Raw genomic sequence first — 27,989 nt, 5'->3', positions numbered from 1 at the left:
GCAAGCAACATGTTTCAGTTTTTTATGTTTCTTACAAACATTTCGCAACATAAAATCAATTATTGGAAGGTGACATTGGTTTTGAGTTTTGGTGGTTCAGAATAGAATATCATAGAGAACGAAATTACAATGTACCATTTGTAATTCAGTAATATGAGAACATTGGTCGGGGGCTGACTACTTTTGCAAGGCACTATAGATGAAAGTAAGCCCCAGCAAGGAAAGCAAAACTCAACCCTAATTAATCTAGATTTAAACAATTATCTTTTGGCTTGCTCCACACAGACCGACATTTTTATATTCATGGAGTCATTCAACTGAAAGAATCAATTTTGTGACACAGTATTTTTATGACATTGTTTCATTAATTACCTTTCCCCACTTGTTCTTACAAATACATTTGTTCAAGAAACATATGTTTTAGAACATACATCTGATAACAGGGAATCAGTCATGATTCTCACATGTATTCACAGTATTACTGTTGCCATAGCAATCATTTAACAGAGAAACAGAAAGAAAACTTCGAGTGAGTCACTGTTATAATAACTTTTAATTTCTCTTGCATTTTACAGAATTCTATGAACAGATTAAAAAGCACCTCCTCTCTCATCTCAACTTGACAGTTGGTAAAATATTCAGTTAGCAAATGTCAACAGCTTGAGGATCTGCATCTTGCAAGAATTTCACAGACCAACCCAAAGCCAAGCAGCTTTTACAATCTTGTTTTAATACATTGGAAATCCACTCAGGTTGTAAGCCTGTCCAGCCTTTTGTGCCCAGATCACTTTGCAAAAATCCAGTGTCAACCAACCAACTAGTTAGCTTTGGCACGGAGCTGTGCTCTCTTGCCCGTGACAGCCTGGAAACCAGTTTTGATGCTGGCGACAGAGCAGCGTGAATGGCAGGTCTCGCACTGCAAAAAATATAATCTGGTGTCCTTCTGCAAGATTGTGTCTGGCGACCGACACGTGTGACAGGTGACATATTCCTCTGGGGGGGAACAATTAAACATGCTGAATTAGCAACAAGAGATTAACCAAAATTTCATGTGCAGGATGATTAGTTATTTAATCATGTCAGGCTAGCATAATTTTCAAAGGCAGCAGCAAACCGACTGGATTAGTTTCTGGGTCAAAGCACACAATTCTTGTCCTTAAGCACCTTAAGCATCTTGTCCTTAAGATACTATTACAAAGAAGTAAACAAATTATTTTGCTGAGACAGAATTTCCACACTAAAGTTAACAGGAGCTCTCTAACTGCCACAGAAACATGTTTCAAAGTTAATTACCTCATCTCGAATTGCATTCTAGCTTATTTATACATCTTCCTGGTATGTTGTTCAGCCTTAGGATGCAGGAACGAAAGAATCAGCACTCCACAAAAAGGTGTATCTCATTGCCCACTCACCACATATAACCTGTGTACCACAGGGTGGCTTGAGTGGTCTGGCAAACAGCTCAGAGGGCTCTGGACAGATATGGAAGTTCTCTTGCTCTTACTGCATATTCATGTTCAGAAACTGGAACTCATCCCTTGAATCAGTTTCCTCAGTGTCAATGACAGTCTTCAAACATAAGGAACTGCCTTATTCAGACTGACACTGCCAGTCCATGTAGCCCAGTCCCTCCTGCTTGACTATTGGCAGCTTTCCAGGCTATCAGGCAGAGGTCTTGCCCATCATCTGCTACCCCAATCCAATTAACTGGAAATGCCAGACACTTAATCTAGAATCTTCCACATACAAAGCATGTATTCTGCCACTGAACTAATTCTATTGGAAGCTAGCAAAATGTCTACAGTAGAATACACATAGAAAGGACAACACATTATCCGTAATGTTTAATCTGCAAAATTCCTTAAGTTAACAAGAGTTAAGGAAGATGAATCCTTCTGCATTTCAGCTGAATCGCTTCATAAATGGTTTGGAGCCAAGACATCCCAAGACAGGGCTCCTGTTTCCCATATATATCTATTCTAAACACTCAGCTTGACATGGACATCAGAGATCTTGCTATGTGCCCCCACCCTATGATACAGCAGGCAGGTGCACAGTGTAGCCCAACTGAGGTGCTGCATTTGAGGAATGTTCTTCCCAGTGTCCGTCTGATCCAAACAGCAAGCACTGAAAATGTTTTTTGTTCAGATGATTCAAAAAGTGCAAGCCGATTATTGCAATACTTCTGTGAATGCTCTACTGTGGTTTATTCTGTTTTGAAAGTTATGAGACTTATACTTGAGTTTTTATTCTCATTAGCCACATGAAGGTGGCATAAGTATTTTGGTTTAAAAATGTATCTTTTAGACAATATTGGAACCTTCCCATCTAAGCTAAACAGCAACTTGCTATATTCATATGATGTGCTAATGGAACAAAGAAATCAACTTTAAACAAAGCAGAAGACTAAACTTTTGCAAGTGTGTGCCATATACTTACTGATATATCTTCTCAAGACATTTTCTATCTGTTTTTGTTGGAATCTTCCTTTGATTACAAGCTGGTTATTACCATCTATTGAGCCACTGATTTGAAAGAAGAATTGTATAGTTTAGAACTGTGTAAGACATCAAACTGCACATATGTAGAGAGGCTGCTGGTTTCCTTAATGCTAATCATAGCATATGCAAAAAAATTGTTAAGAGGACCTTCAAACTGTACCACTCCTACTAAAGCTGAACTCACTCCCAGAATACTGACAGCTTTGAAGCCAAAACAAGGATATGTAGCATCAAGAAGGAGCTGTCAACATGCTCAGGGGAGGTTTACAGAAATACAAAAATCCCTTTAAAAAAATCTAACCTAAGGTGGAAGAAAAAATCCCAGAACAACCATATTGTGTCTGCTGAGCAGCTAAAGAACATTACAAGTCTGCTGAAAAAGAAAATGGAGCAGGTGTGTGTGTGTGAAATGAAGAATCCTAGAGAAGGGCATGGCTGGGTGGGAGCACTTAAATGCAAGGGTTAACAATTTCCTTTTGTTTTCCTCCATTCCTTCTGCTGCAAATACTTAGGTGGTAGGGGGAAATTGAAAAAAAGAGAAAAACAGATCAGCAAACAGGCAGGAGAGGCTTGCTGAGAGAGCAGGCAAGGGGGTAAAAGTGGAAGGTGGACCATTTTATGTGTGTGTCTTTTCTTCCATTGTCGTTTGTTTCATTTCTCTCCTTCACCAAGAGAAATAAGCAGAATATGACAGAGAAAGGAACACAGTTCTAAAAAAGGAGTAGAGGAAACCAACTTATTGTTTGGATTGTTCATTTTCTGGTTTGTAATGAGAAGGTCACCGGGGACAGAACTGTGAGCTGCTCATAAAAATCCATGGAGAAATCCAAGGTTTAGTGTAGCTGGAAAACCCCAAAAGATAGCAGGAAAGAAACAAGTAAAGCATGAATGTCAAGGATACACTACAGTGTTTTGTTGCATGGTCGCATATATAATCCCAAACTGCAAGCAAGAGTTAAAACAGTACATCAGCCATCAAGCTAATCATGAGCACCAACTTGAGAGGACAACATTTCTGTACGTTAACTACGGCTTGCTCTACCTATCCTTAAGAAAAAGGACTTTTCGAAAAAGTTCAGTCAAGCTTGAGAACTCTAGCTTGGATTCCAAACAGTGCAAGGTAACTCCACTTGCGCAAGGAGGCTTGCCCACTCTCCATCTAGCAGTAGCTCCATGCCCCACAAAAAGTCCCTCCTGAAGTTTGGGAACAAGTTCAGCATTTTTGTGGTGCTGAGGAATGCAGCCGGGGGGGGGGGAGAGAGATCAGTGCATGCATCCCTTTGAGTGGGTGCTGGAGTCCAAATCTTTTCGTAAAATTACATTTTAAGTACTGAGCCTTAACCTAGAAAAAACACACAGAACTGGTTGTTCTGCAAAGTACTTGTTTCTTTCTCCCTTGATAAGTTGAATTACTAGCATTGAGTTGTAGTAGCAGCATACACCTGTCCAGTTAAGGAAGATCTCCTGCAAGCTACCTTCATGCCAATGAACAGTACTAGTAGTTGTCCCAAGGGAAGATGTAACCCTCTGGCAGCAACTCCCACCATCTACATAGAACAAGAAGCTCACAGCATCCTCAGATACACTAATTTCAGATCTACATATGCAAAAGGAGCACCTTTACTAATACGTTTAATACTTCCAGAAGAGAGTAAACTCATTTAAAAGTAGTGCACTCCAATGAGATAGCAAGAGCTAATGCCTGGATTCAGGAAACCTTGTAGAAACACTGCAGAAGGTGAAGTGGAAAGTGCTTACCTTGTACCCAATTCTGCAAGCAAAAAAGCCAAGAGATGCTTTGGTTGACGATGTAATCTAAAAATAAAGAAGTTCACCTAGTTATAATCACAAACTATATATTTAGGGCACTTAGTGCTAGGCAAACATTCCAGCTCAAAGGAGCGATTCAGTGGGGTTTTATACACTCACCATCATTTTCCCTAGGGCAGGTGTCACCAACCTTTGTGGGCACATTTGCAAACAAGAGGAACTGTTGTGGGCACTATGCACACTGCAACCAAACACAAATTGTGACCTGCTCTATTGGCTGCACCTGAATGGTTCTTCACGACTAATTTCAGGAGAGCGAGGAGATCCAGTGGGCACTAGGAAAGGCCTCTACAGGTACATGTGTCTCCATAGGGACTATGTTTACAACCTGACTTAGGGATTTAATCTAAGAGTAGTGCCCAACATATACATGCAGAAACCATGATATAAACCTTTCAGCAAAATCTTTCTGAACAGACCTCATTTTAGGATAGCTGAAGAGGCCAGGGCATCAGAGCACAGAAAAGGGAATTAAGGAAGGAGAGTTTAGCAAGGTATAAATCTTCAAAGAAAGAAAGAAAACAAACATCAGATTTCATATCTTTCAGCAGTAAGAGCCAAGGGTAACATGAAAAACTGATCTAACATCAACAGACATTTGAGTGCAACACAGGCTACAATGATGCATTCTACAAACACTACTGGTTGGTCTTCTTAAAGAGAATGCTTTCAGTGAAGTCTCACAGCAGTGGTGTCAGTTTTTAAAAACACAAACACACAAAGATAGTTTCGACTGTGAGGCTGGCAGGGACAACCAGTACCACTATGGGTATGAAAGAGCTGGTTTAATCCACCAAACGTTGACCATTTTTGTCTTTTTAAAAAACACCTTTGTGTTCCTGCTGACTTATCCCAAACTCTCCACATACAAAAATGAAGACTCGTTCCAAGTAATAATCCTTTGTCTTGATGCATTATGTTTGGGTCTTCAAAAATCACTGACTACTGACAAAGCAAATGTCTTGGAAGTGAAGACAGTTCTATATTTGAACCATTTTTCTGGATTAAGTCTGGTCAAATATTTTACACTTGCAGCTGAGTTCCCCCCCCACAGCATACTACAGAAGGATTACACTTCCCCCTCATGCTGTGCCCTGTGCAGTATATTTATAAAAATATTTGTACATCACTATTCATAAAAAAATCAAAGCAGTTTACACCAATCATAAATATACACACACAATAAAACCATGTAAAAAATTTAGATGAGAAATCACTGACTAACTATTACATTATATTATAACTAATATAGACAGACTTACAGTTTACAGATATCTGTGAAGTTGACAAATGATGTTTTCTTGGTTCCTACTCTTACAACTTGGGGAGGTTTCATGACAAATTTTCTTTTTTCACCAGCTACCATATCTGGATTTTTTTCCCGCATAATGTTAAATACACGATTCAGCAACTGCAAACACATGGGAAAAAAATATTATCAACGTCAATCATGAACCATCTCTCACTGTTGCACTTCTGTACTTATTTAGGGGCATGGATTTGGTTATCAAGAAAGCAAGATTTTTCCCAGTGATCTCAAATCAAGTCAACATATTAAGTTCAGCCAGGTGGGGGGGGAGGTTTTGCTTTTCTGTAAAGTGCTTTGGAGAAAGAGTCTTCCTCTCACGCCCTGGTGTAAGCATTCCATCAAAACACACAGAGGGACAGCACCAGGGTTGTTCATCATGTCTATATTTGTAAGCATACAGAATGCATTCTCATTCCAATCAATATGCAGAGAGATCAGAGGGAGAGCCAGCAGACACATGCATGTTAGGGGCAAAACCAGTAGCTGTGGACCCATTCCCCTCCATATGTTAAACACACCAACTAAGCATTTAACAGAAGTTACGAAACTTTGTTTGAGCTGCTCAGAGGAAAAGATAATGTCTTCAATAAAACAAGAACTATTTATCTCATTTCTCTTCCTGTTGCTTTGGAAAGGTACAACAAGGGAAGAATTTGGGCCAGAAATCACAAGAATTCGGGCCACAAAAGCAAGAGCTGTTGTTCTACCTATACCCCAAGAGGATAGTGTGAACTCTGCCATCTGGGTCAAACCAAAGACACAAGAACTGGGAGAAAGGGTTCAAATATCTTGCATCACTGCTTCCCTTCTGCTACTGCTTCCTTAAGAAGTCCCACTTTGCATTTATTTATTTAAAATATTTCTATCCCGCCCTTCTACCGTACAATAGGGCACTCAGGGTGGCTACAATAAAATAGCACACATATATAATAAAATACACAATAAAAACAGAAATTAAGATGTAAATTAAAATGCATAAAATACTATTAAAATACATAAAATGCATTATGCATACACATATAATACATACATGTATATATGTGCATACACATATAAAAGAGTGTGAATTAAAGAACTTAAAAGATAAAAATAAACTATAAAAAAAACGGTGTCAAGCTGACCCGTCAGTCCCAACCAAAGGCTCTCCGGAACAAAATAGTTTTCACAAGTTTCCGGAAGACCATCAGGGAGGGAGCAAAGCGGGCTTCTTGGGGCAGGTAATTCCAACGTCTGGGAGGCACAATGGAAAAGCATCTCTCCCGCGTGCCTGTCAATCTAACTTCTTTCATTCCAGGCACGCAGAGGAGACCAGAGGCAAAGGATCTTAAATCCAGGCTAGGAACATATGGATGTAAGTGGTCTCTTATGTACACTGGTCCAAGGCCATTTAGGGCTTTAAAGGTCAAAACCAGCATTTTGAATTGGGCTCAGAAACTAATTGGGCACCAGTGGAGTCAATAAAGCACACGGGTGATATGCTCCCTGCGCCGTGCTCCAGTTAACATACTGGCTGCTGCATTTTGGACCAACTGTAGTTTCCAAATCGTTTTCAAAGGCAGCCTCACGTAGAGTGCGTTACAGTAATCAAGCCTCAATGTCATCAATGCATGTGTCACCGTGGCTAAGTCAGCTGCTTCGAGGAACGGACGCAGCTGGTAGACCATTTTGTGATAGCCAAAAGCACCCCTGGCTACCGCAGCCACCTGATATTCCAGTAGCAGGGCAGGATCCAGAAGAACTCCCAAACTGTGGACCTGCTCTTTCAAGGAGAGTGCAACCCCATCCAGAACAGGTTGCAACTCTATCCCTGGGGCAGTTTTTCCCTTGGCTGGCAACACTCCCGTCTTGTCTGGATTAAGTTTCAGTTTGTTCGCCCACATCCAGCCCTTCACAGCCTCCAGGCACCAGTTTAGGACAAGCACTCCCAGCCTGCCATCAGATGGAAGGGAGAGAGAGAGTTGAGTGTCATCAGCATATTGATGACATTGCACTCCAAATTTCTGGATGACCTCTCCCAGCGGCTTCATATAAATGTTAAAGAGCGTGGGAGACAAAATGGAACCCTGCGGTACTCCGTAGGCCAACGGCCAGGGGGTCAAGCAATAGTTTCCCAGCACCACTTTCTGGGTCCTTTCCATCAGGTAGGAGGAACAGAGCCACTGTAAAACAGTGCCTCCTAGACGCATCCCAGCAAGACGGCTCAGGATACCATGATCAATGGTATCAAAGACCGCCAAGAGGTCCAACAGCACCAACAGAGATGCACTCCCTCTGTCTGATGCCCGGCGTAGGTCATCAAGCAGGCCAACCAAGGCAGTCTCTGTCCCATGACCAGGCCTAAAGCCTGAGTGAAAAGGGTCTAGATCAGCCTTTCCCAACTAGTGGGCCACCAGATGTTGTTGGACCACAATTCCCATCTTTCCTGACCATTGGCAATGCTGGCTGAGGGTGATGGGAGTTGTGGTCCAACAACATCTGGTGGCCCACTAGTTGGGAAAGGCTGGTCTAGATAATCTGATTCATCCAGGAAAACTTGGGAGTTGAGCCGCCACCACCCTCTCAATCACTTTGCCAAGAAAGGGGAGATTAGAGACTGGCCGGAAATTATTAAGATCCGAAGGATCTAGTGAAGGCTTTTTAAACAAATTTCTAATCACAGCCTCCTTCAACAATGTTGGCATAGAGCCTTCCCTAAGGGAGGTGTTAATCAGATATGGCAACCAACCAGCTACTCCGATTCTGGTGGATTTAATTAGCCAGGATGGGCAAGGATCAAGCGAGCAGGTAGTGGTAATTTTTAAAACTATAGGTTGCAATAAGGTATTTATGTTGACTTACAGCAAGTGCATCTATTGCTGTTCGGGAGATACAACAGAACAAGGAACTCTCCTCCCCTTAGGGAAGGAAGGGAAAGAAGAGGCCCTGTTCACATCAGTGGTTTTAACACCATATTTAGTCCTCTATACTTTTAATTCCTACAATTCATTCACAGTTCTGCTGGCATGACAGAAGATGTATATGCTCCTGTAAACATGACAAATAACCTTATTCTTGAACTTTTTAAATTAACTTTACAGGAGTAGAACCCACTCTTCTACTACCAAAGCATCTCTTTCTGTCACAGAAGTATACTATTTATACTGTAGGAAGTAGAAAGAGTAATCTACATTAGCCCCACAAGGCTTCAACAAACATGATATTCATGGGTAGGAAGTTGGTATTATGGTCTCCCATTGAAGTATATGTGAATGCACCTCATGGTTACACCCCTATAGCAATAATTCACTTTCTTTTCTTCATGCATCTACAGCCCGTTTAACTCCTTGTTCAAGCCTTGTGTACATTAAAAGCAATGTTAAGGCTATGTTTGTCCACATACACCCCAAAATAAGCTATAAACAAAAGCAAGACTAGTTAAAAGGCATAGAAATTATTTACCTCATCATACGTGTAGTCCCTCTCTGAGCCTGCCCATGCAGGTCCTGACTGAGAGCTAAAAGAGATTCCATCATCTTTTTTGCTGTCTTCGTCCTCCAACACTATAGAAGAAATATACTTGAGATCCAAGGAATTGTTGCCTAGCTTGTGTTTGACAAATGAGTCATTTGCTTTTACAAATATGAGATACAAAGAAAACTTTCAACAAACTAATAGTGGCCAGAAACCACTGTCCCGAAAGGCAAGGGATCATCCAAAGTGGCATTCAGAAGGCTGCGATGTGCCACAGCTGGAACGGAAAGACAGCTCTGTTCCCTTCCTGTGAGAATGCTTTGCACATGTGAACAGTGATGAGAGTTTTCTGGGAAGTTTTGAATCACAAAATGTTCTGATTTCCAAAATCAAATAAACAGACAATGGCCTGGTTTGCTCATAACAATGGCTTAGCATGAATGAGCAAGCATGCTGGTGCACATTTAGAAAATTGCAGCCGCTTCTTTCCTCCCTTTGTGCTGCTGCTGCACTACTGAGAGCGAAGTCTCCAAAACAAACCATGAGTAGTAAGCCAAGAACAAATCTTAGTTACAGATTGTGGTTTGAAAAGAGGAACCATAAGCCTGGATTTGCACACAATGCAAATTCACAAACTGAAATTGGTTTAGGTCTGAACAAAAGGGGGACGGAGAGAGAAGACACAAGATTGTCTGCTTTCCTCAAGGAACCCTGGAAATTTTAATTGAGAGTAGGCTAGGGATCTCAAAAACTGTTCAATATATACCAAATGATTCCCAGGATTTCCTGAAAAATTCATGATAATGAAACCCTGGCTCAGCTTTATGGTTATCTTGGATCCAAAAGCTTCCCATTATTTGACAATTTAAAGTACATTAATGTTAACAAAATGTCCTATATTGTTGTGCTTTATGTCAAGGATACTAGCCCTCAAAAGATTGCAACATCCTTTAACTGCTGGCTTGCATTGGCTGGCTGTATGTTTCTGAGCTCGATTCAAAGTGCTGGTTTTAACCTATAAAGCCTTACACAGCTTGGGACCACAATACCTGATGGAACGCCTCTCCCGACATGAACCCACCCGTACGCTACACTTAACATCAAAGGCCCTCGTCCGGGTGCCTACTCCGAGGGAAGTTGGGAGGCTGGCAACAAGGGAGAGGGCCTTCTCATAAAAACATAAGAAGAGGCTGCCGGATCAGGCCAGTGGCCCATCTAGTCCAGCATCCTGTTCTCACAGTGGCCAACCAAGTGCCTGGGGGAAGCCCACAAGCAGGACCTGAGTGCAAGAACACTCTCCCCTCCTGAGGCTTCCGGCAACTGGTTTTCAGAAGCATGCTGCCTCTGACTAGGGTGGCAGAGCACAGCCATCATGGCTAGTAGCCATTGATAGCCCTGTCCTCCATGAATTCGTCTAATCTTCTTTTAAAGCCATCCAAGCTGGTGGCCATTACTGCGACTTGTGGGAGCAAATTCCATAGTTTAACTATGTGCTGAGTAAAGAAGTACTTCCTTTTGTCTGTCCTGAATCTTCCAACATTCAGCTTCTTTGAATGTCCATGTGTTCTAGTGGTATGAGAGAGGGAGAAAAACTTTTCTCTATCCACTTTCTCAATGCCATGCATAATTTTATACACTTCTATCATGTCTCCTCTGGCCCGCCTTTTCTCTAAATTAAAAAACTCCAAATGCTGCAACCTTTCCTCATAAGGGAGTCGCTCCATCCCCTTGATCATTCTGGTTGCCCTCTTCTGAACCTTTTCCAACTCTATAATATCCTTTTTGAGACAAGGCGACCAGAACTGTACACAGTATTCCAAATGCGGCCGCACCATAGATTTATACAACGGCATGATGATATCAGCTGTTTTATTTTCAATACCTTTCCTAATTATCCCTAGCATGGAATTGGCCTTTTTCACAGCTGCTGCACACTGGGTCGACATTTTCATCGTGCTGTCCACTACAACCCCGAGGTCTCTGAACCGCCAGTTCAGACCCCATGAGCGTATATGTGAAATTCAGATTTTTTGCTCCAATATGCATGATTTTACACTTGTTTATATTGAATTGCATTTACCATTTTTCAGCCCATTCACTCAGTTTGCAGAGATCTTTTGGGAGCTCTTCGCGATCTCTTTTTGTTTTAACAACCCTGAACAATTTTGTATCCTCAGCAAACCTGGCCACTTCACTGCTCACTCCTAACTCTAGGTCATTAATGAACAAGTTGAAAAGTACAGGTCCCAATACCGATCCTTGAGGGACTCCACTTTCTACAGCCCTCCACTGGGAGAACTGTCCATTTATTCCTACTCTCTGCTTTCTGCTTCTTAACCAATTCCTTATCCACAAGAGGACCTCTCTTCTTATTCCATGACTGCTAAGCTTCCTCAGAAGTCTTTGGTGAGGTACCTTGTCAAATGCTTTTTGAAAGTCTAAGTACGCTATGTCCACTGGATCACCTCTATCTATATGCTTGTTGACACTCCCAAAGAATTCTCATAGGTTACTGAGAGAGGACTTTCCCTTGCAGAAGCCATGCTGGCTCTGCTTCAGCAAGGCTTGTTCTTCTATGTGCTTAGTTAATCTAGCTTTAATAATACTTTCTACCAGTTTTCCAGGGACGGAAGTTAAGCTAACTGGCCTGTAATTTCCGGAATCTCCTCTGGATCTCTTTTTGAAGATTGGCGTTACATTGCCACTTTCCAGTCCTCAGGCATGGAGGAGGACCTGAGGGACAAGCTAGATATTTTAGTTAGCAGATCAGCAATTTCACATTTGAGTTCTTTGAGAACTCTCGGGTGGATGCCATCCGGGCCTGGTGATTTGTCAGTTTTTATACTGTTCATTAAGCCTAGAACTTCCTCTCTCGTTACCACTATCTGTCTCAGTTCCTCAGAATCCCTTCCTGCAAATGTTAGTTCAGGTTCAGGGATCTGCCCTATATCTTCCACTGTGAAGACCGATGCAAAGAATTCATTTAGCTTCTCTGCAATCTCCTTATCGTTCTTTAGTACACCTTTGACTCCCTTATCATCCAAGGGTCCAATCGCCTCCCTATATGGTCTCTTGCTTTGAATGTATTTATAGAATTTTTTGTTGTTGGTTTTTATGTTCTTAGCAATGTGCTCCTCACATTCTTTTTTAGCATTCCTTATTGTCTTCTTGCATTTCTTTTGCCAGAGTTTGTGTTCCTTTTTATTTTCTTCATTCGGACAAGACTTCCATTTTCTGAACGAAGACTTTTTGCCTCTAAGAGCTTCCTTGACTTTGCTCGTTAACCATGCTGGCATCTTCTTGGCCCTGGCGGTACCTTTTCTGATCTGTGGTATGCACTCCAGTTGAGCTTCTAATATAGTGTTTTTAAACAACTTCCAAGCATTTTCGAGTGATGTGACCCTCTGGACTTTGTTTTTCAGCTTTCTTTTTACCAATCCCCTCATTTTTGTGAAGTTTCCTCTTTTGAAGTCAAATGTGACCGTGTTGGATTTTCTTGGCAATTGGCCAGTTACATGTTTAATTTAATAGCACTATGGTCACTGCTCCCAATCGGTTCGACAACACTTACATCTCGCACCAGGTCCCGGTCCCCACTGAGGATTAAGTCCAGGGTTGCCGTCCCTCTGGTCGGTTCCATGACCAACTGGTCTAGGGAATAGTCATTTAGAATATCTAGAAATTTTGCTTCTCTGTCATGACTGGAACACATATGCGGCCAGTCTATGTCTGGGTAGTTGAAGTCACCCATTACTACCACATTTCCTAGTTTGGATGCTTCCTCAATTTCATATCTCATCTCAAGGTCTCCCTAAGCATTTTGATCAGGGGATGATAGATCGTTCCCAGTATTAAATCCCTCCTGGGGCATGGTATCACCACCCACAACGATTCTGTGAAGGAGTCCGCCTCTTTTGGGGTTTCGAGCTTGCTGGATTCAAAGCCTTCTTTCACATATAGAACGACTCCGCCACCAATACGTCCTTCCCTGTCCTTCCGATATAGTTTATATACAGGGATAACCGTATCCCACTGGTTTTCTCCATTCTACCAGGTCTCCATTATGCTCACTATATCAATGCTCTCCTCTAAGACCAAGCACTCCAGTTCTCCCATCTTGGTTCGGAGGCTCCTAGCATTAGCGTACAGGCACTTGTAAGCAGTGTGTCTCTTCAAGTGTCTTTGGCACTTGTGGTTTGGCCTGTGGTAATTTTGCCCTTCTGAATTTATATCCTGTGCCCCTGCTCTCACAATGCCTACTTCTAGGCCTACCCCATTTAAAATTTCATCATTTCTTTGGTCTTTATCCCAGGGGGGAGGTTTATTCCAAACAGGACCTAACCTCAGCTCCTGTTGGGTTTCCCCCCCTCAGTCAGTTTAAAAGCTGCTCTGCTACCTTTTTAATTTTAAGTGCCAGCAGTCTGGTTCCATTCTGCCCAGCATGTCCCAAAATGTTCCCCAGTGCCTAACAAATCCAAACCCCTCCTCCCGACACCATCGTCTCATCCACGCATTGAAACTGCGAAGCTGGGCCTGTCTGGCTGGTCCTGCGCGTGGAACCGGTAGCATTTCAGAGAAAGCCACCTTGGAGGTCCTGGCTTTCAGTATCCTACCTAGCAACCTAAATTTTGCATCCAGGACCTCACGGCTGCATTTCCCCATGTTGTTGGTGCCAACGTGCACCACAACCGTTGACTCCTTCCCAGCACTGTCTACCAAACTATTGAAATGATGGGCAATATCCACAACCTTCGCACCAGACAGGCAAATCACCTTGCGGTCTGCACGCCCATCACACACCCCACTGTCTATGTTCCTAATGTTCGAATCACCCACTACAAGGATCCCTCCACCCCCCGGAGATATATCCTTGGCACGAGAGGATAGCTGCTCATCCCCCAAGGAATGGGTCCCTTCTAAGGGATCGTTTCCCTCTTCCTCAGCTGGATGCTCTCCTTCCTCGAGACCATTGTTCTCCATGATAGCAGGAGAGCTATCATCCTTGGAGTGGGACACAGCTATAACGTCCCTGAAGGCCTCCTCCACACACCTCTCTGCCTCTCTCAGTTTTTCCAGGTCAGCCACCTTGGCCTCAAGAAAATGAAGTCGTTCCCAGAGAACCAGGAGCTCATTGCACCGAGAGCACACCCATGACTTCTGTCCAACAGGCAGACAGTCGTACATGCTGCAGGCAGTGCAAAACATTGGAAAGCCCCCACACCCCTGCTGGTTTCTTACCTGCATAGTTTTATTTAAGGTTTATTACGTTAATAATAACGGAATGATCTTTCTGACGAGGTGCGCCTGGTGCCAACACTGTTATATTTTCAGCGCCAGGTCAAGACTTTCCTCTTCTCCCAGGCATTTTAGCATGTGTTTTTAAATTGTTTTTTTAAAAATGTGTTTTTAAATCTGTATATTTGCTTTTAATGTTTTTAATTGTTGTAAACCACCCAGAGAGCTTCGACTATGGGGCGGTATACAAATAATAATAACAACAACAACAACTGCTGCAATCTTCCTCTCAACACATTTGCAATCTCTAGATTTCTCCCGTCCCCATCCAGATCCTACTTAGGGGTCCAAAACAGAAATGTTGCCCTACAGTTCCCCCTTCCCCTCACAGGATGCCACTGGAATTTTGAGCAAGCACGAAGAGGGAAAGAGAACGAAAGACATGGCGCTTTGGACTCACAAAAGAGCAAAGAAGGAGAAGTGTTTTCATAACTAGATCTTTAATGGGGTGGAAAAGCTAAAGCTGCCTCTGCCCTGCTCTACACAAATTAGTTACTAGGTTCAATTACAAATATGTCTTGTCCAAACACTTAAAAGTTATTAACTTTCACTTATAGCAAAGAAAAAAACACACAAAACTGAATAACCGTAAATTACCTTCATCTTTGTCCAATACTTCATCCTCATCTGGAAACTTCACCGTCTTCTTTTTCTTCTTCTTCCCAAGCATGATATCAAGGTCATCTTCTGGTTCTACCGCCTCTTGCACATCACCCTCAATTTTCAGATCCTTTAAAATATGAAAGGGACATGAAATAGGATGCATTTACACAAATATGCAACAGTAAAAAGAAAGGGATATATCCAATGGCACCACCCCACTGATGGGCTTCTGTCAGCAAACAAGAAGGGAAACATTTTTTGGCAATTCCACTTCTGCCCCTCCCAATTCTTCTCTAAAAGGTTGAGGGAGCATCTGGAACAGATTGAGAGGTATGGGGGGGGGAAGCATCATTCAAAATGACTTCCCTTCCCATACTGCTAACAGAAGCCTTCCATCAGTGGCATGGCAATACTGGATGCAATACAACATATCATGCAGCAGTTCTAAAATATGTAACAGTATGTTGCTCATTATAACTGAAACACCGTTATCCATCTATCCAGAAAATTTGGTTCTGGAGTTCATTGATACAAGCTATTCTATTTTATTCCCATTTTATTTTTCTTAGGGTACATTTGGAGTGTTTTATTTCCAACTCTAACAAAATACCCAGGATGGCTTGTTGCTGCTAGTTTGTAACTCTTAATGTATACAGTCCACAGACCCTAATGTGTGAAACATCAAATCGTAAGGAACACAAGATAGGCTAATGTTGTGTCATAAGTGTAGCATATTCTATGGCAGAAGCAAACAATATTGATTGATTGATTGCACTTGTATACCGTCCCATAGCCGAAGCTCTCTGGGCAGTTTACAGCAATCAAAAACATTAAAACAAATACACAATTTAAAAACATATTTTAAAAACAATTTAAAACACAATTTTAAATAGAGCATACACATTCAAAAAATAAGTGAAATCCTCATTCACGTTGAAAGTGACATTAATAAAGAAACAAAACCAGTTTTGCTCATCTCAAAATGATTTATTCCTATATGAGTGTGTACTGGGCAGTTTTATAGCAGCACCTCTTCTATACAGATAGTGGATATGTCTTAAATACATGTGCTAAAAGAGCAAATAAAGATTCTGGGCAGTATTCACCAACTCACCCAGTCAGTGCTAGCTCTTTTGGCTGAACAAGATAACTTCCCCTCCCTCTCCTGTCCCTGAGCAACCCCCTCACGCCCTTTACAATGCTCTGGGCATTACCCCAACCCTCTGGAGCAGATTTAGGAAGGGTACAGGTTGTGCATGGGAAGAGGATGTGGGAGATCTGCTGCACAAATGGAAATCCTTGCACTAATGGAAAGAGTACACTAGATACTGCCCATTGTGGATGTGATCTGATGAAATACTTAGGCATGGTTTGGTGTTAGGAGAACAAGTCTAACCTCCCCTGGGCTCACGGAATTCCTCCCAAAGAATGGCTGCAAGATGTTCAGAGCTTCTTCTTCCATTTTAGATTAATAGCAGTTTAGTCACTGTCCAAACTCTAAGTTCTTAACTATGGTTAATTAAAACAAGCCAGCCAGCTTCATAAACTGTTTTTACGTGGTCTGCTAGGATTTAATGTCAAGCAGTGGTTAAACAAAAACAGAAGCAAAAGGATTCCAATGCCTCACTCCTGTGCCAGAAAAGGGGAGAAGGTGGGAGAGGCAAGGTTCATTCTTGTTGTGCTAAGCTATGGCTTAACATTATGTTCAAACCAGTCCAATGGAAGGTATCCAAGAAGGAAAGGTATACTCACAGAAGGCATTTTTCTGCAAGCACAACTCTCCTTTGGTTCATGGAGAAAAAAAATGTTAGATACCAAGAAATAGAAAGAGAAAGTACTACAGGATCCCATCATCTAAACTTTTACTGGACTGATGCTGCAGACAGCGTTTAGTGCACGATTTGATTTTTTGGGAAGCTGACCTTTATAACCTCTTCTGCTTCATCTATATCAAATATCTTTTTTGTTTTCTTCTTCTTTTTCTTTTGATTGAAGAAGGTTAAATCATCTAAGTCATTTGATGCATCTGAAAGTCAAAGTAACATTACAGAGCAGTGAAATATATTCAGCAGTAATATTTGAGCAATGACAGTAACTCAGGGGTAACTCTCAGGACCTTTTCTGCAACCGAGAGCCACATTTTCAGATTGGTGCATGCCAACTTTAGCTGCGCTGTCACAAAATGAACTGCTCACGTGAATGCAGACGTTTGCTTGAAAATCTATTCTGTGGTAGGCTGTCTTTCAGCAATGTGCTGAAAGTTGATCAATGGTGATTTTGCAGATGATATCACCATTCGTATGGCAGGCACAGCATCAGACTAAAAATCAAAGCGGACTGTATTAGGTACAATATACCTCAGAAAGTCAGTTTATTGCCACATTCCCTCATTACTTTAATATTCAATGCGATTGGAGCAGGAAGGGAAAGTGTACGGGGTTTTTTGTTTTTTTTTTAAAAACAGTTCATAAAAGGAAAGGTACAATGTGAATAACCTAGCCAGTGTTCTCAAGAAATGCACAAAACAACTTAACAGTTCAACCTTTAAAAAGTACTAAAGTGTTAAAATGCTTATAGATGCATGCACAGGCTGTTGGCATATACAAACAGGCCACAGCAAGTGTACTGAGATGCAAAGAAAAGCTCTTATCTAGCCTACTCAGTATACTAAATAAGTTGTAATTCCAGCTGAGAGACCCTCCAGAACAGTTTTATTTGGGGAGGGACGGGGGCTGCAAAGGGCAGGAGAGGAAGCAGATGTCTGTTCATGCAACATGCAATATCGGATTTTGTCCAAAGTAAGACACATATAGTGCCCCTAAAGCTGTAATGCTATGCAATGTTAGGAGTTCTTAAGCTCATGGATTTCAGTGAGTTTAGGTGTGCCAAATTCTGCACAGGACTGGGGCACAAGTAGATTATTTAGAATCACTGAATTCTCTCTCCAAGAAGGACATGGCAGCAAATATGGAATTGCCCATTTGATTCTAACTACTGCTGGGGATGGGATGAGAAAAGGTGTGGTATGCCCAGGGCCACCCAGTAAATTTAGGGCTGAACAGGGTTTGAACGCAGGTCTCCCTGAAATCCATCACTATCAACAATAGTGATTAATACATGGGCTTTCCTGAAAGGCTTCAAAGGCAGTAAGTAAATGCTGTGCTCTCTTACATACAACTATCATTCAAAGAATTAAACTTGTTTCCAATAGATGTGAGTGTTACATTTACCTTTTCTCCTACTGTCCTCTTCATCACCTTCTGTATCTTTGTCTTCCACTGGTTCTGGTTCCACTTCTTTTGTTTCTGATAACTGTGTTTCTTCTGTTTGTGCATCACCTCCTTCTTCATCAAGCATAAAGGGCTTCTTTTTCTTCTTCTTTTTCTTGCTCATAGTAGGATCAAAAATCATCTGCAAACAAGAAAGTCTCCTTAAGCAACTTTAAAAACCATTTTAAAATATTTTCTCCAGTATAAGCTAGTTTACTACACATATTTAAACAACCAACATTCTATTAAAGTTAAGATTTCCACCTTGTTAAACCAATAAAATTAAACAGAATTTAAAGAAGACATTTCAAAAATGTCTCTAACAGATATTGGTCTGGTCTGCACATCACAAGAAGCCATAATTTCTTTTAAACCATAGTTCAATCATGAACGTGCCTCTCACCTGCCTCAAGGTGTACCTGAACAGCTCCAATAAGCCATAGGATGGCTTCTCGTGTTATCTGAACCATGTTTTTTTTAAAAACAATAAAAAATTAAGCAGTAAGCCAAAAATAAAATAACCTTGGTTTATTTCTGGCTTACCGCTTATAGCATGCTTGCTCTTGCCACACAGGAAGGAAACAAACTAAGTCTGGCTTTGCATTACATGCAAACCAGCACTTGCATTTTGTTTCCCCAAAACAAACCAAAAGTGCTGTGAACCTGTAGCTCAGTGGCAGAGCTTCTACCTTGAATGCAGAAGGTCCCACATTTAGTCCCCAGCATCTCCAGGTAGGGCTAGGAGAGAATCCTGTCTAAACTCCTGCCACTGTCAGTCAGTGTGGACAATGCTGAGTTACATGGACTGATGGTCTGACTCAGCATAAAACAACTTCCTATGCTCCTATGAACCACAAGCAGCAAGCTAAGAAAAAAACCTTGTTGACATTTGTAATCATATTTTTGGACATTTAAGATTAGTAATACAAGGGAGTCTCATCATGCCAGTTGGTTAAACAGGGCTTGTTAGGAATCAAGACACCCTCATAAAACAGAACTTCATACAGTACACATTCAAACACAAAAAGGTAGCTAAATCCTTGGATGTATTTAATATGTAAAACTAGTTCAGTCAGTGTATGCTTATACTATTCTCTTTGGCAGTGAACTGAAATCCTAAGAATCTCCAAGTACCTAAAGAACTTTATTAATCTGACTTTGACTAGATCTCTCCCTGCACTTGACTCAAGCACCTAATGTTAATTTAATGCCTTTTGGGATTCCTTCCCTGAGCATGCATTGTAATATAGAGGATAGGGGCAGTCTTTTCCCTTAGTATTCCCTATGACTCTCCAAATTGGTTCTAATATTACTGGAAGACAGGCAAGCTTCATGCAGGAACAACTGTATGTGTGAGAATTTTGTAGCTCTTCTAAATGATTTCAACATTGTGCCAGATGCATTTATCATAAATAAGCATGCATGCAACCCTTATGATATTTTGGTTCATCCTACTATGGATTTCAGACTCTTTCCGTGCGATATTTTCTCAAATTACTACCATATGCAGCTCTGAGGGAACTTTGTCGGGACTTTGGATCGGGATCCTGAAGACGATGTGGGAGAGAGTGGGGAGGGGGATTTGGAATTCCAGCAGTTGCAGCTGGGGAGTGAAGAGGAGGGGGGAGAGAGAGAGATGTCTACAGTAAGAGACCTTGGGATTCCAGCGGCCGGGGACTCATCCCTACCAGTTCTCATGCCTCCCTTCGAGCAGCGGGGAGGGGAGAGGAGATGGAGGAGGAGTCGGAGGGAAGAGGATACGTAACCCCTCCTCAGCCCAGCAGCCCCGTAAAGAAGCTGGTGTCCAGTTTCCACTCACCCGGCCCCCCTGCACGGGATAGAGACGTCAGTACCTCGGAAGGAGAGGGACCCAAAGATCCCCCCTCCCCTTGAGCTCGAAGACGGCAGAGGAGGGAGGAGCAGAAAAAGGCGGAGGGAGGGGGATCTCTCCGAAGGAGCGAGAGGCTGCGCGACCGCCTCCCTCCTTCATAAGTGATGGGGAGGCAGGAAAACTTTGCTCTGTCAACTTTCTTTCAACGCTGCAGGATTAGATAGTTAGGGAATCTAGAGGTTTGCATGAAGCGTAGTAAATTCAATGTTGTAATTTCCTTAATAAAGAAAGAATTAAACACACCCACGAGTTCGGTTATTGCCTCCTATCCTGGGCCCGACAGTTTGACAGAGCCAGCTTCTGATCCCTCAAGTCCCCAGCAACTTGCCGAGTACAAGATGAATCTGGGAGCTGCAGGAGGGGTCACCCTTGAGTCGCTGCAAGCGGATTTACAGACGCTGCAGATGAACTTCCTAGCTCTGCAAACCGAGAATCAGAACCTGTGGGCCACGACACAGACCCTGCAGGCTGACAACCAAGCCCTGAGGGCGGCGGTCATCCAGCTCCAGGCAGCGCCTCCCGGTGCCGCTGCAGCTCCAGTCAAGACTCCTGTAGGATTGCCCGCGAGATATGCAGGGCAGAGTGATCAGTTTGCCACGTTCCTGGCCCAGTGTGAACTTTACATGCAGGTTCGACGGGCGGACTTTCCGACGGACGACATGAAGGTGGCCTTTGTCATCAGCCTCTTGGAAGGAGAAGCCACGAAGTGGGCAACCCCCTACCTGATCCGGGCCGACCCGGTACTGGGGCTGTACGCCAGTTTCAAGACCGCCATGGGAGAGATGTTCCAAGACCCCCAGAGGAAGGAGACAGCAGCAAGAAAACTAGGCGCGCTTCGACAGGGGAGAGGATCAGTGGCGAGCTACACCAATGCGTTCAAACTCCTGGCCCAAGAGACTGACTATAATGATCCCGCGCACATGTATTTGTACCGAAGTGGATTGAGTCCTGAGATCCTAGATGGACTGGCCCGAATGTCACCCCCAGGCAATCTGAGAGACTTGACCCGTGTGTGCCTGCGCACATGTATTTGTACCGAAGTGGATTGAGTCCTGAGATCCTAGATGGACTGGCCCGAATGTCACCCCCAGGCAATCTGAGAGACTTGACCCGTGTGTGCCTGCAGATAGACCACCGGCTAGAGGGGCGCCGGCTGGAGAAAAGACATGAGGTGCCCCGATACCCTGTTCCCATACCAGTTCCCCGAAGCCACATCCCGCCAAGCTCGACACCCCCGTCCACCAGCAGTGAGGAACCCATGCAGCTGGGGGGAGTTCGACCGCGCCTGTCGGACGAGGAGAAGGAGAGGCGGAGGCGAGAGAATCTCTGTCTGTATTGCGCTAAACCTGGTCATCTAGCGCGGAATTGTGCGGCGAAGATGGGGAAGCCTGAGCCGTTGGGAAACTAAACAACCCAGCTCTCGACGAGGCCAGAGGGCTGGGGGCCACCATTAACAAAGGGCCTGCAGTGACACAACCCCCCTCGCGGGGGGTCCTGATATTGCCTGTTCGGATTAAGACGCCCAAGGGGCAAAGTTTTAAGACAGAAGCTATGATAGACAGCTGGGCATCCACTTGTTTTATGGATGCAGAGCTAGTGGCCAGCTACGCGATTCCCACCTGGGAGCTGGAAAAGCCTTTAGCTGTGGAGACCATTGACGGAAGACCTTTGAAATTGGGGGGGGGTGACACGGGCGACTCAAGAATTGGAGATGGAAATCCCAGGGCATTCAGAGACTATTTCCTTTTATGTGTCTCATCTCTCAAGTTTCTCAGTGATCCTGGGGATGCCGTGGTTGGCGAAACATGGACCTCAGATCCATTGGGAGGAAGCGGTGGTGGTGTTTACCTCCCAGTATTGCCACGAGAATTGCCAGCCCTCAACGACAGAAGCCATTCTGGCCAGGACCGGACAAAGTCCAGAGGAGGTTGTGTTGCCAGACAAGTATAAAGAATTCCAAGATGTGTTCGATGAGAAGGAAGCAGAGAATCTACCCCCGCATCGCCCGTATGACTGCGCCATAGATCTGGTCCCGGGTGCTAGCATCCCGGCAGGAAGAATTTACTTGCTCACGGAGCCAGAGAGGGAGGCGCAGCGGGAGTTCCTGGAGAAGAACCTGAAGCAAGGGTTCATTCGACCCTCACAGTCACCTGCGGCAGCGCCCTTGCTGTTTGTCAAGAAAAAAGGAGGAGAGCTCTGGCCGTGCCATGACTACCGCACATTAAATCAAATCACTATACTGAACAGCTACCCCCTGCCCCTCATTCCTGAGCTGTTGGATCGGTTACGTTCGGCCAAGGTTTTTACCAAGCTGGATCTGAGAGGGGCATACAACCTGGTGCGAATGAAACAAGGGGACGAGTGGAAAACCACGTTTCTTACATCGCAGGGTCAGTTTGAATACCTAGTGATGCCTTTTGGCCTATCCGTCTCTCCTGGAGTGTTTCAGAAATTCATGAACTAGGTGTTCCGGGACCTCCTAGACTCCTACGTTATCATTTATCTGGACGACATTTTGATCTTTTCAAAAGACCCACAGGATCACGACCGACATGTAAGAACAGTGTTGCAGAGACTGAGGGAGAACAGACTGTATGCGAAGCTCGAGAAGTGTGGCTTTGACCTGACTGCCTTGGATTTCTTAGGATACCGAACCCAGAGGGGATAGAGATGGACCCAGGGAAAGTGAGCTGTGTGTTGGAATGGAGTCAGCCTAAAACCAAGAAAGATGTCCAACACTTTTGGGGGTTCGCTAACTATTACCGGAAGTTCATCCCGGGCTTCTCCAAGCTGACGGCCCCCTTGATGGACTGCCTAAGGGGAAAGGGGACGTTCAGGTAGACGGAGGAGGCCAAGAAGTCTTTCGAGGAATTAAAGAAGCATTTCTCTGTCGAGCCGATCCTGAAGTTCACAGACCCCATGCAACCCTATATAGTGGAGAGCGACGCCTCAGACTTTGCCATCAGAGGAATTCTGTTACAACAGGGAGAAGAAGGAGGGGGACTGCGCCCCTGCGCATACTTTTCAAGGAAGCTAACGGACCCCGAGCAAAATTACACTGTCCTGGAGAAAGAGCTCCTTGCGATTAAAGAAGCATTCGCCCACTGGAGACAGTACCTGGAAGGGTCTCAACACCAGATTGAGGTTAGATCGGACCATAAGAACCTCGAGAGCTTGCAGACGACTAGGAAGTTGAACCAGCGACAAATGCGGTGGGCACAGTTCTTCTCTAGGCTTAACTTCCGAATTACTTACTACCTCCAAGCCAAGAACCAGCGAGCGGACGCTCTCTCCCGACTGCCGGGATATTTGGAAGGGAAAGCCCCAACTACTCACCAATACATCATCCCTCCAGAGAGAGTGGTCGTGGGTGCGTGTCAAGAATCCTGGGAAAAGGAACTTAAGGAGGCTCAAGCAAAAGACCCTTACGTGCTACAATGTCTGGCTGACTTGGATCTACCTGTCAAAAAGGAGAGCGGATTACATGAAAGCAATGGACTCTTGTGCTACCGATCAGCGAGGTATGTGCCTCCTGGAGAGATAAGGACCTGGGTGTTGAGGCAGTGCCACGACTCCCCGGCGGCAGGCCACTTTGGCATTTTCAAAACCATCCAAACGGTCGCCAGGGATTTTTGGTGGCCGCAAATGAGGAGAGAGATAGAGAACTACATCCAGACCTGCCCAGTCTGTTTGAGGACAAAGCACGCGCCTGGGAAACCAGCTGGATTACTTGAACCTTTGCCCACGCCGCAGGCCCCCTGGAAAGCACTTTCGATGGACTTTATAACAGACCTCCCTGACTCCCAAGGGATGTCGACCATCCTGGTGGTGGTAGACACTCTAACTAAGATGGCTCATTTCCTGCCGTGCGCAGGAATACCGAACGCAGAAGAGACGGCCCGGCGGAAAGGTCGTGGGAGAATGCGGAGGACGTCCACGCCCCAGACTTGGTCCGGGACTTTCACCAGCAGTACCCCCAAAGACCCAGACCTGAGGGGTGGAGGAAGGAAAGCCTTGGGAAGGGGGATACTGTCGAGACTTTGGATCGGGATCCTGAAGACGATGTGGGAGAGAGTGGGGAGGGGGATTTGGAATTCCAGCAGTTGCAGCTGGGGAGTGAAGAGGAGGGGGGAGAGAGAGAGATGTCTACAGTAAGAGACCTTGGGATTCCAGCGGCCGGGGACTCATCCCTACCAGTTCTCATGCCTCCCTTCGAGCAGCGGGGAGGGGAGATGGAGGAGGAGTCGGAGGGAAGAGGATATGTAACCCCTCCTCAGCCCAGCAGCCCCGTAAAGAAGCTGGTGTCCAGTTTCCACTCACCCGGCCCCCCTGCACGGGATAGAGACGTCAGTACCTTGGAAGGAGAGGGACCCAAGGATCCCCCCTCCCCTTGAGCTCGAAGACGGTAGAGGAGGGAGGAGCAGAAAAAGGCGGAGGGAGGGGGATCTTTCCGAAGAAGCGAGAGGCTGCGCGACCGCCTCCCTCCTTCATAAGTGATGGGGAGGCGGGAAAACTTTGCTCTGTCAACTTTCTTTCAACGCTGCAGGATTAGATAGTTAGGGAATCTAGTGAGTTAGATTAGAGGTTTGCATGAAGCGCAGTAAATTCAATGTTGTAATTTCCTTAATAAAGAAAGAATTAAACACACCCACGAGTTCGGTTATTGCCTCCCATCCTGGGCCCGACAAACTTAGGATTTTGCAAGTGTCAACAGTTTACAATCCATGAATAGCGATAATACATAACTCACACACTTAGCCCAGGAACTTAGTAATATAAAAAAAAAGTGGTAGCGATTATTGTCTTAAGTGTTTGGAAACTTATGGGCTATAGTACTTTGACACATCAAGCTAGAATTAGAATCATTCTGGGTCGAGAAAAGTTTCTAAATAGCTTGGGACAGAAGATAACGTCACCTTAGCATATCATGGCTATAAGGATACCCATTCAAAAATCAGCAACACGTAACAATTCATCACATGCTAACAAATGTTCACAAACAATAATTATGGGAGAAATCCACAGAAGGTGGATTCTGTGTTGTGTAAAGTCTGAAGGCACATGAGGCCACCAACTTGCTGAAGCTAAGAAGGTCGTGATGGGAGACCAAAAGAGAACTAGATGCATATCACCTTGGGTTCCATAATGAAAAAAGTGAGATATAAAAGGAAGCAAAAAAAATATTCTTGGAAGCACAACATTCTGAATAAAGGCAATATTTCTAAAGAAGCGCTGTCAACTGGTGAGCCACAGGCTTCATATACACCTTTGTGCAGATCATGTCTACTACAAATTGTCTGAACCAGTAACTTTCCAGCCATTGTAATTGTGGTAGTACAACTGATCAATGACTCGGAATCAAGGAAGCATAAACTCCTTATGAAAATGAACTGCCTTCAAGTCGATTCTGATTTATGGTGACCCTATGAATAGGATTTTCATGGTAAGCAGTATTCAGAGATAGTTTACCATTGCCTTCCTCTGAGGCTGAGAGACAGTGACTAGCCCAATGAGCTTCATAGCTGTGTGGGGATTTGAACCCTGGTCTCCCAGGTCGTAGTCCAACACTCTAACCACTACACTCTAACCACTACACTGGCTCTCAAACTCCTTATAAAGACTATTATAAAACCCATTATGTAGACTAGAGAAGCCCAATGTGCTTGGAAATCTAGAGCATTCTCATTCCTATGCAGAAGTGGTGCTTTAATACCTGTTCCTAAACTAATTCTAGCCCAGCAGATTAATTTTCTAAATTTTGTGCTTGTTGTTTCAGGATTTAAACCAATATATCTCTCTGAGTTACAAGCTGTATAGTGCCACTGCTCCCAACAGGCCAGTATAGCAAGAACTGCTAAAATGGAATCATCTAAACCACCAGTGAATAAAAAACAAACCATACATAATTTTATTCTGCACACAACACAAGATTATCTAAATTAATTCAAGACAACCAGCTTGCCTTGATGAGAATTTGGGGGGGGGGGAAGAGTTCAATTCTTCTTTACGAAGATTACAAGTTTAAATTAATGCTGTTAAATATGATTAATAATGTATCTTTTTTTCAAGCCCATGCATTTTACCATGTCCAGACATCATTTAAGTGAAGCGTTTCACAACTGACTAATTCTAAGACTGAATCTCTCCAAAGGGTTCACGCCACAAACTAGCAGAACTGCAATATGTGAATACTAGTCGCAATGATCTTTAGTACAAAAGGATGATAAAGCCTAGTCTACCAAACGGAGGGGCAAAGGGTGAATTCTGCAAACTCTCTAAATGAAAACACAGGATGTTTTGATTGCACACCTAAAAACATCAAGTGTGGTTACAACATTTTACAGCATATCAAACAGGAAGGAAACATCCCCATCTGCATGGAACCAGGATCATAGGGCATTCTAATCCACACGTTATGTGATGGCAAACACAGGCCTGCCATGAAGCATACACTTAGTTGGCGCCCACACCCAAGGGGAACTTTTAGCACATTTTCAGACGCCTGCAACCAAAATGGCTGCATTCACTCTTTTCATTTTATATGTTTTTGAGAGAAAGCGAGAGTGAAGTGACCCCGATAGCTGTCAATTCGTGTTCGATATCAGGTAACGTGTGAAGGGATTCTAAGCGCTCTATTATTTTGCAGGGGTTGAAGAGAAGGGAGCAAACTCATGCCTTACTTCTGGGTTTCTCGTAAGGCATCTGGTTTGCCACTGAGAGAAACAGGATACCGGACTAGATAACTCTGAACCAGCCAGGCGCTTTTCACGGTCTTACGGGCGAAAAGAAAAGGCAACCCATTAAGGGCCATCAAGAGCCACTCCCTAAAACTACGAGAAAGAGAACGAGGACCGAGCAACCTCCGCTCAAACCTGGGGAGCCACCGGGATACAAAGCAGGCCCAACGAGCCATCCCAGCCGGTCTCGGACCAGGGTGCAGGAAGGCCTCAGGCCTGGCTCCTCACATGGCGGCCACCCCAGCCCCGCGTCACCCGAGGCCTAGGCGCGTCCCGGCCCTCACCTCGTCCCCTGACATGTCTGCGGCTCTCCCCGGCCCTCAAGACAGAAACTCAGAAGGGTTCGTCTCCGGTATAGGTGGCCGACAACACCGCTCGGGCAATTAGTCCCTCCGCTCAGTCACACAAGCGCTCTAGGCTCTGCCTGCCTCGCCGCCGCGCTCAGCTCTTGCATCAGCAGCAGGAGGAGACAGAAGGCAGCCCGGCTACCCCGGATGAACGCATGCGCTGTACCCTCAACCCAAGCCTCTTGGGAATTGTAGTCCGGCTACTACGCAGGCGCGGAAAGAATCGGGGGCGGGGGAAATCTGGACTACAACACGTGTTGCTTTGGGGATGAGGAAGTTGAGCCGGTGAGGTCATAGGGAGGCAGGGCGAGGCGCATGTGCTCGTCGAGCAGCAAGAGCGTCACGTACAAGACAAACCGAGAGGTTCGAGACGGTGGGAGACAGTACGTGGGGTGGCCTGCTGTTTTTTCATTGTGAGAAGATGAAGGTTGTGCGCGGGGTGAGAGAAGCCATGTGGTGACTGGACAGAAAATTTCTGGGAGTGTCCAACATTTCACGGGTTAAAACAGAGAAAGTCTTATGGACCTGTAACACCCTTCGAGCCAGTGTGGTGGAGTGACTAGCGTTGGGTTGACGTTAAAGAGACCCGAACTGGAATTCTCACTCAGCCATAAAGTATACTGGGTGACCTTGGGCCAATCGCTTTCTCTCAGTCTAACCTCCCTCACAGGGTTGTGGGGGGGGGCAGAAGGACTATAAATGCCATCCTTCGTTCCATGGAGGGCAGGTAGGATGTACATATAAGTAATCTCGCCCC

General features: G+C 44.3%; 1 protein-coding gene across 1 annotated transcript; it reads right to left on the bottom strand.

The window, feature by feature from the left end:
- Positions 1-534: 534 nt before the first annotated feature.
- EIF2S2 (eukaryotic translation initiation factor 2 subunit beta) lies at positions 535-27,429 on the bottom strand. The gene is made up of 9 exons (XM_061631636.1): positions 27,170-27,429; positions 18,219-18,399; positions 16,911-17,014; positions 14,983-15,115; positions 9,079-9,179; positions 5,594-5,742; positions 4,260-4,316; positions 2,440-2,525; positions 535-993 (listed from the first exon to the last, which is right to left on the bottom strand). Exons 1-9 carry the CDS (start codon positions 27,182-27,184, stop codon positions 818-820), a joined length of 1,002 nt encoding a protein of 333 aa, XP_061487620.1. The 5' UTR covers positions 27,185-27,429; the 3' UTR covers positions 535-817.
- Positions 27,430-27,989: the final 560 nt, after the last annotated feature.

Source organism: Rhineura floridana, chromosome 6 (genome assembly GCF_030035675.1).
Source record: "Rhineura floridana isolate rRhiFlo1 chromosome 6, rRhiFlo1.hap2, whole genome shotgun sequence".
Classification (NCBI taxonomy): Eukaryota; Metazoa; Chordata; class Lepidosauria; order Squamata; family Rhineuridae; genus Rhineura; species Rhineura floridana.
This window is presented reverse-complemented; position numbering and strand designations above follow the sequence as displayed.

What these genes read in the sequence shown, in the direction of transcription:
- EIF2S2 (XM_061631636.1), bottom strand. An exon ending in AGTATTGGACAAAGATGAAG is followed by an intron (nt 9,180 to 14,982) that starts GTAATTTACGGT and finishes TTTCTTCTATAG; the next exon opens with TGTTGGAGGACGAAGACAGC. An exon ending in GGGACTACACGTATGATGAG is followed by an intron (nt 5,743 to 9,078) that starts GTAAATAATTTC and finishes ATGTGTTTGCAG; the next exon opens with TTGCTGAATCGTGTATTTAA.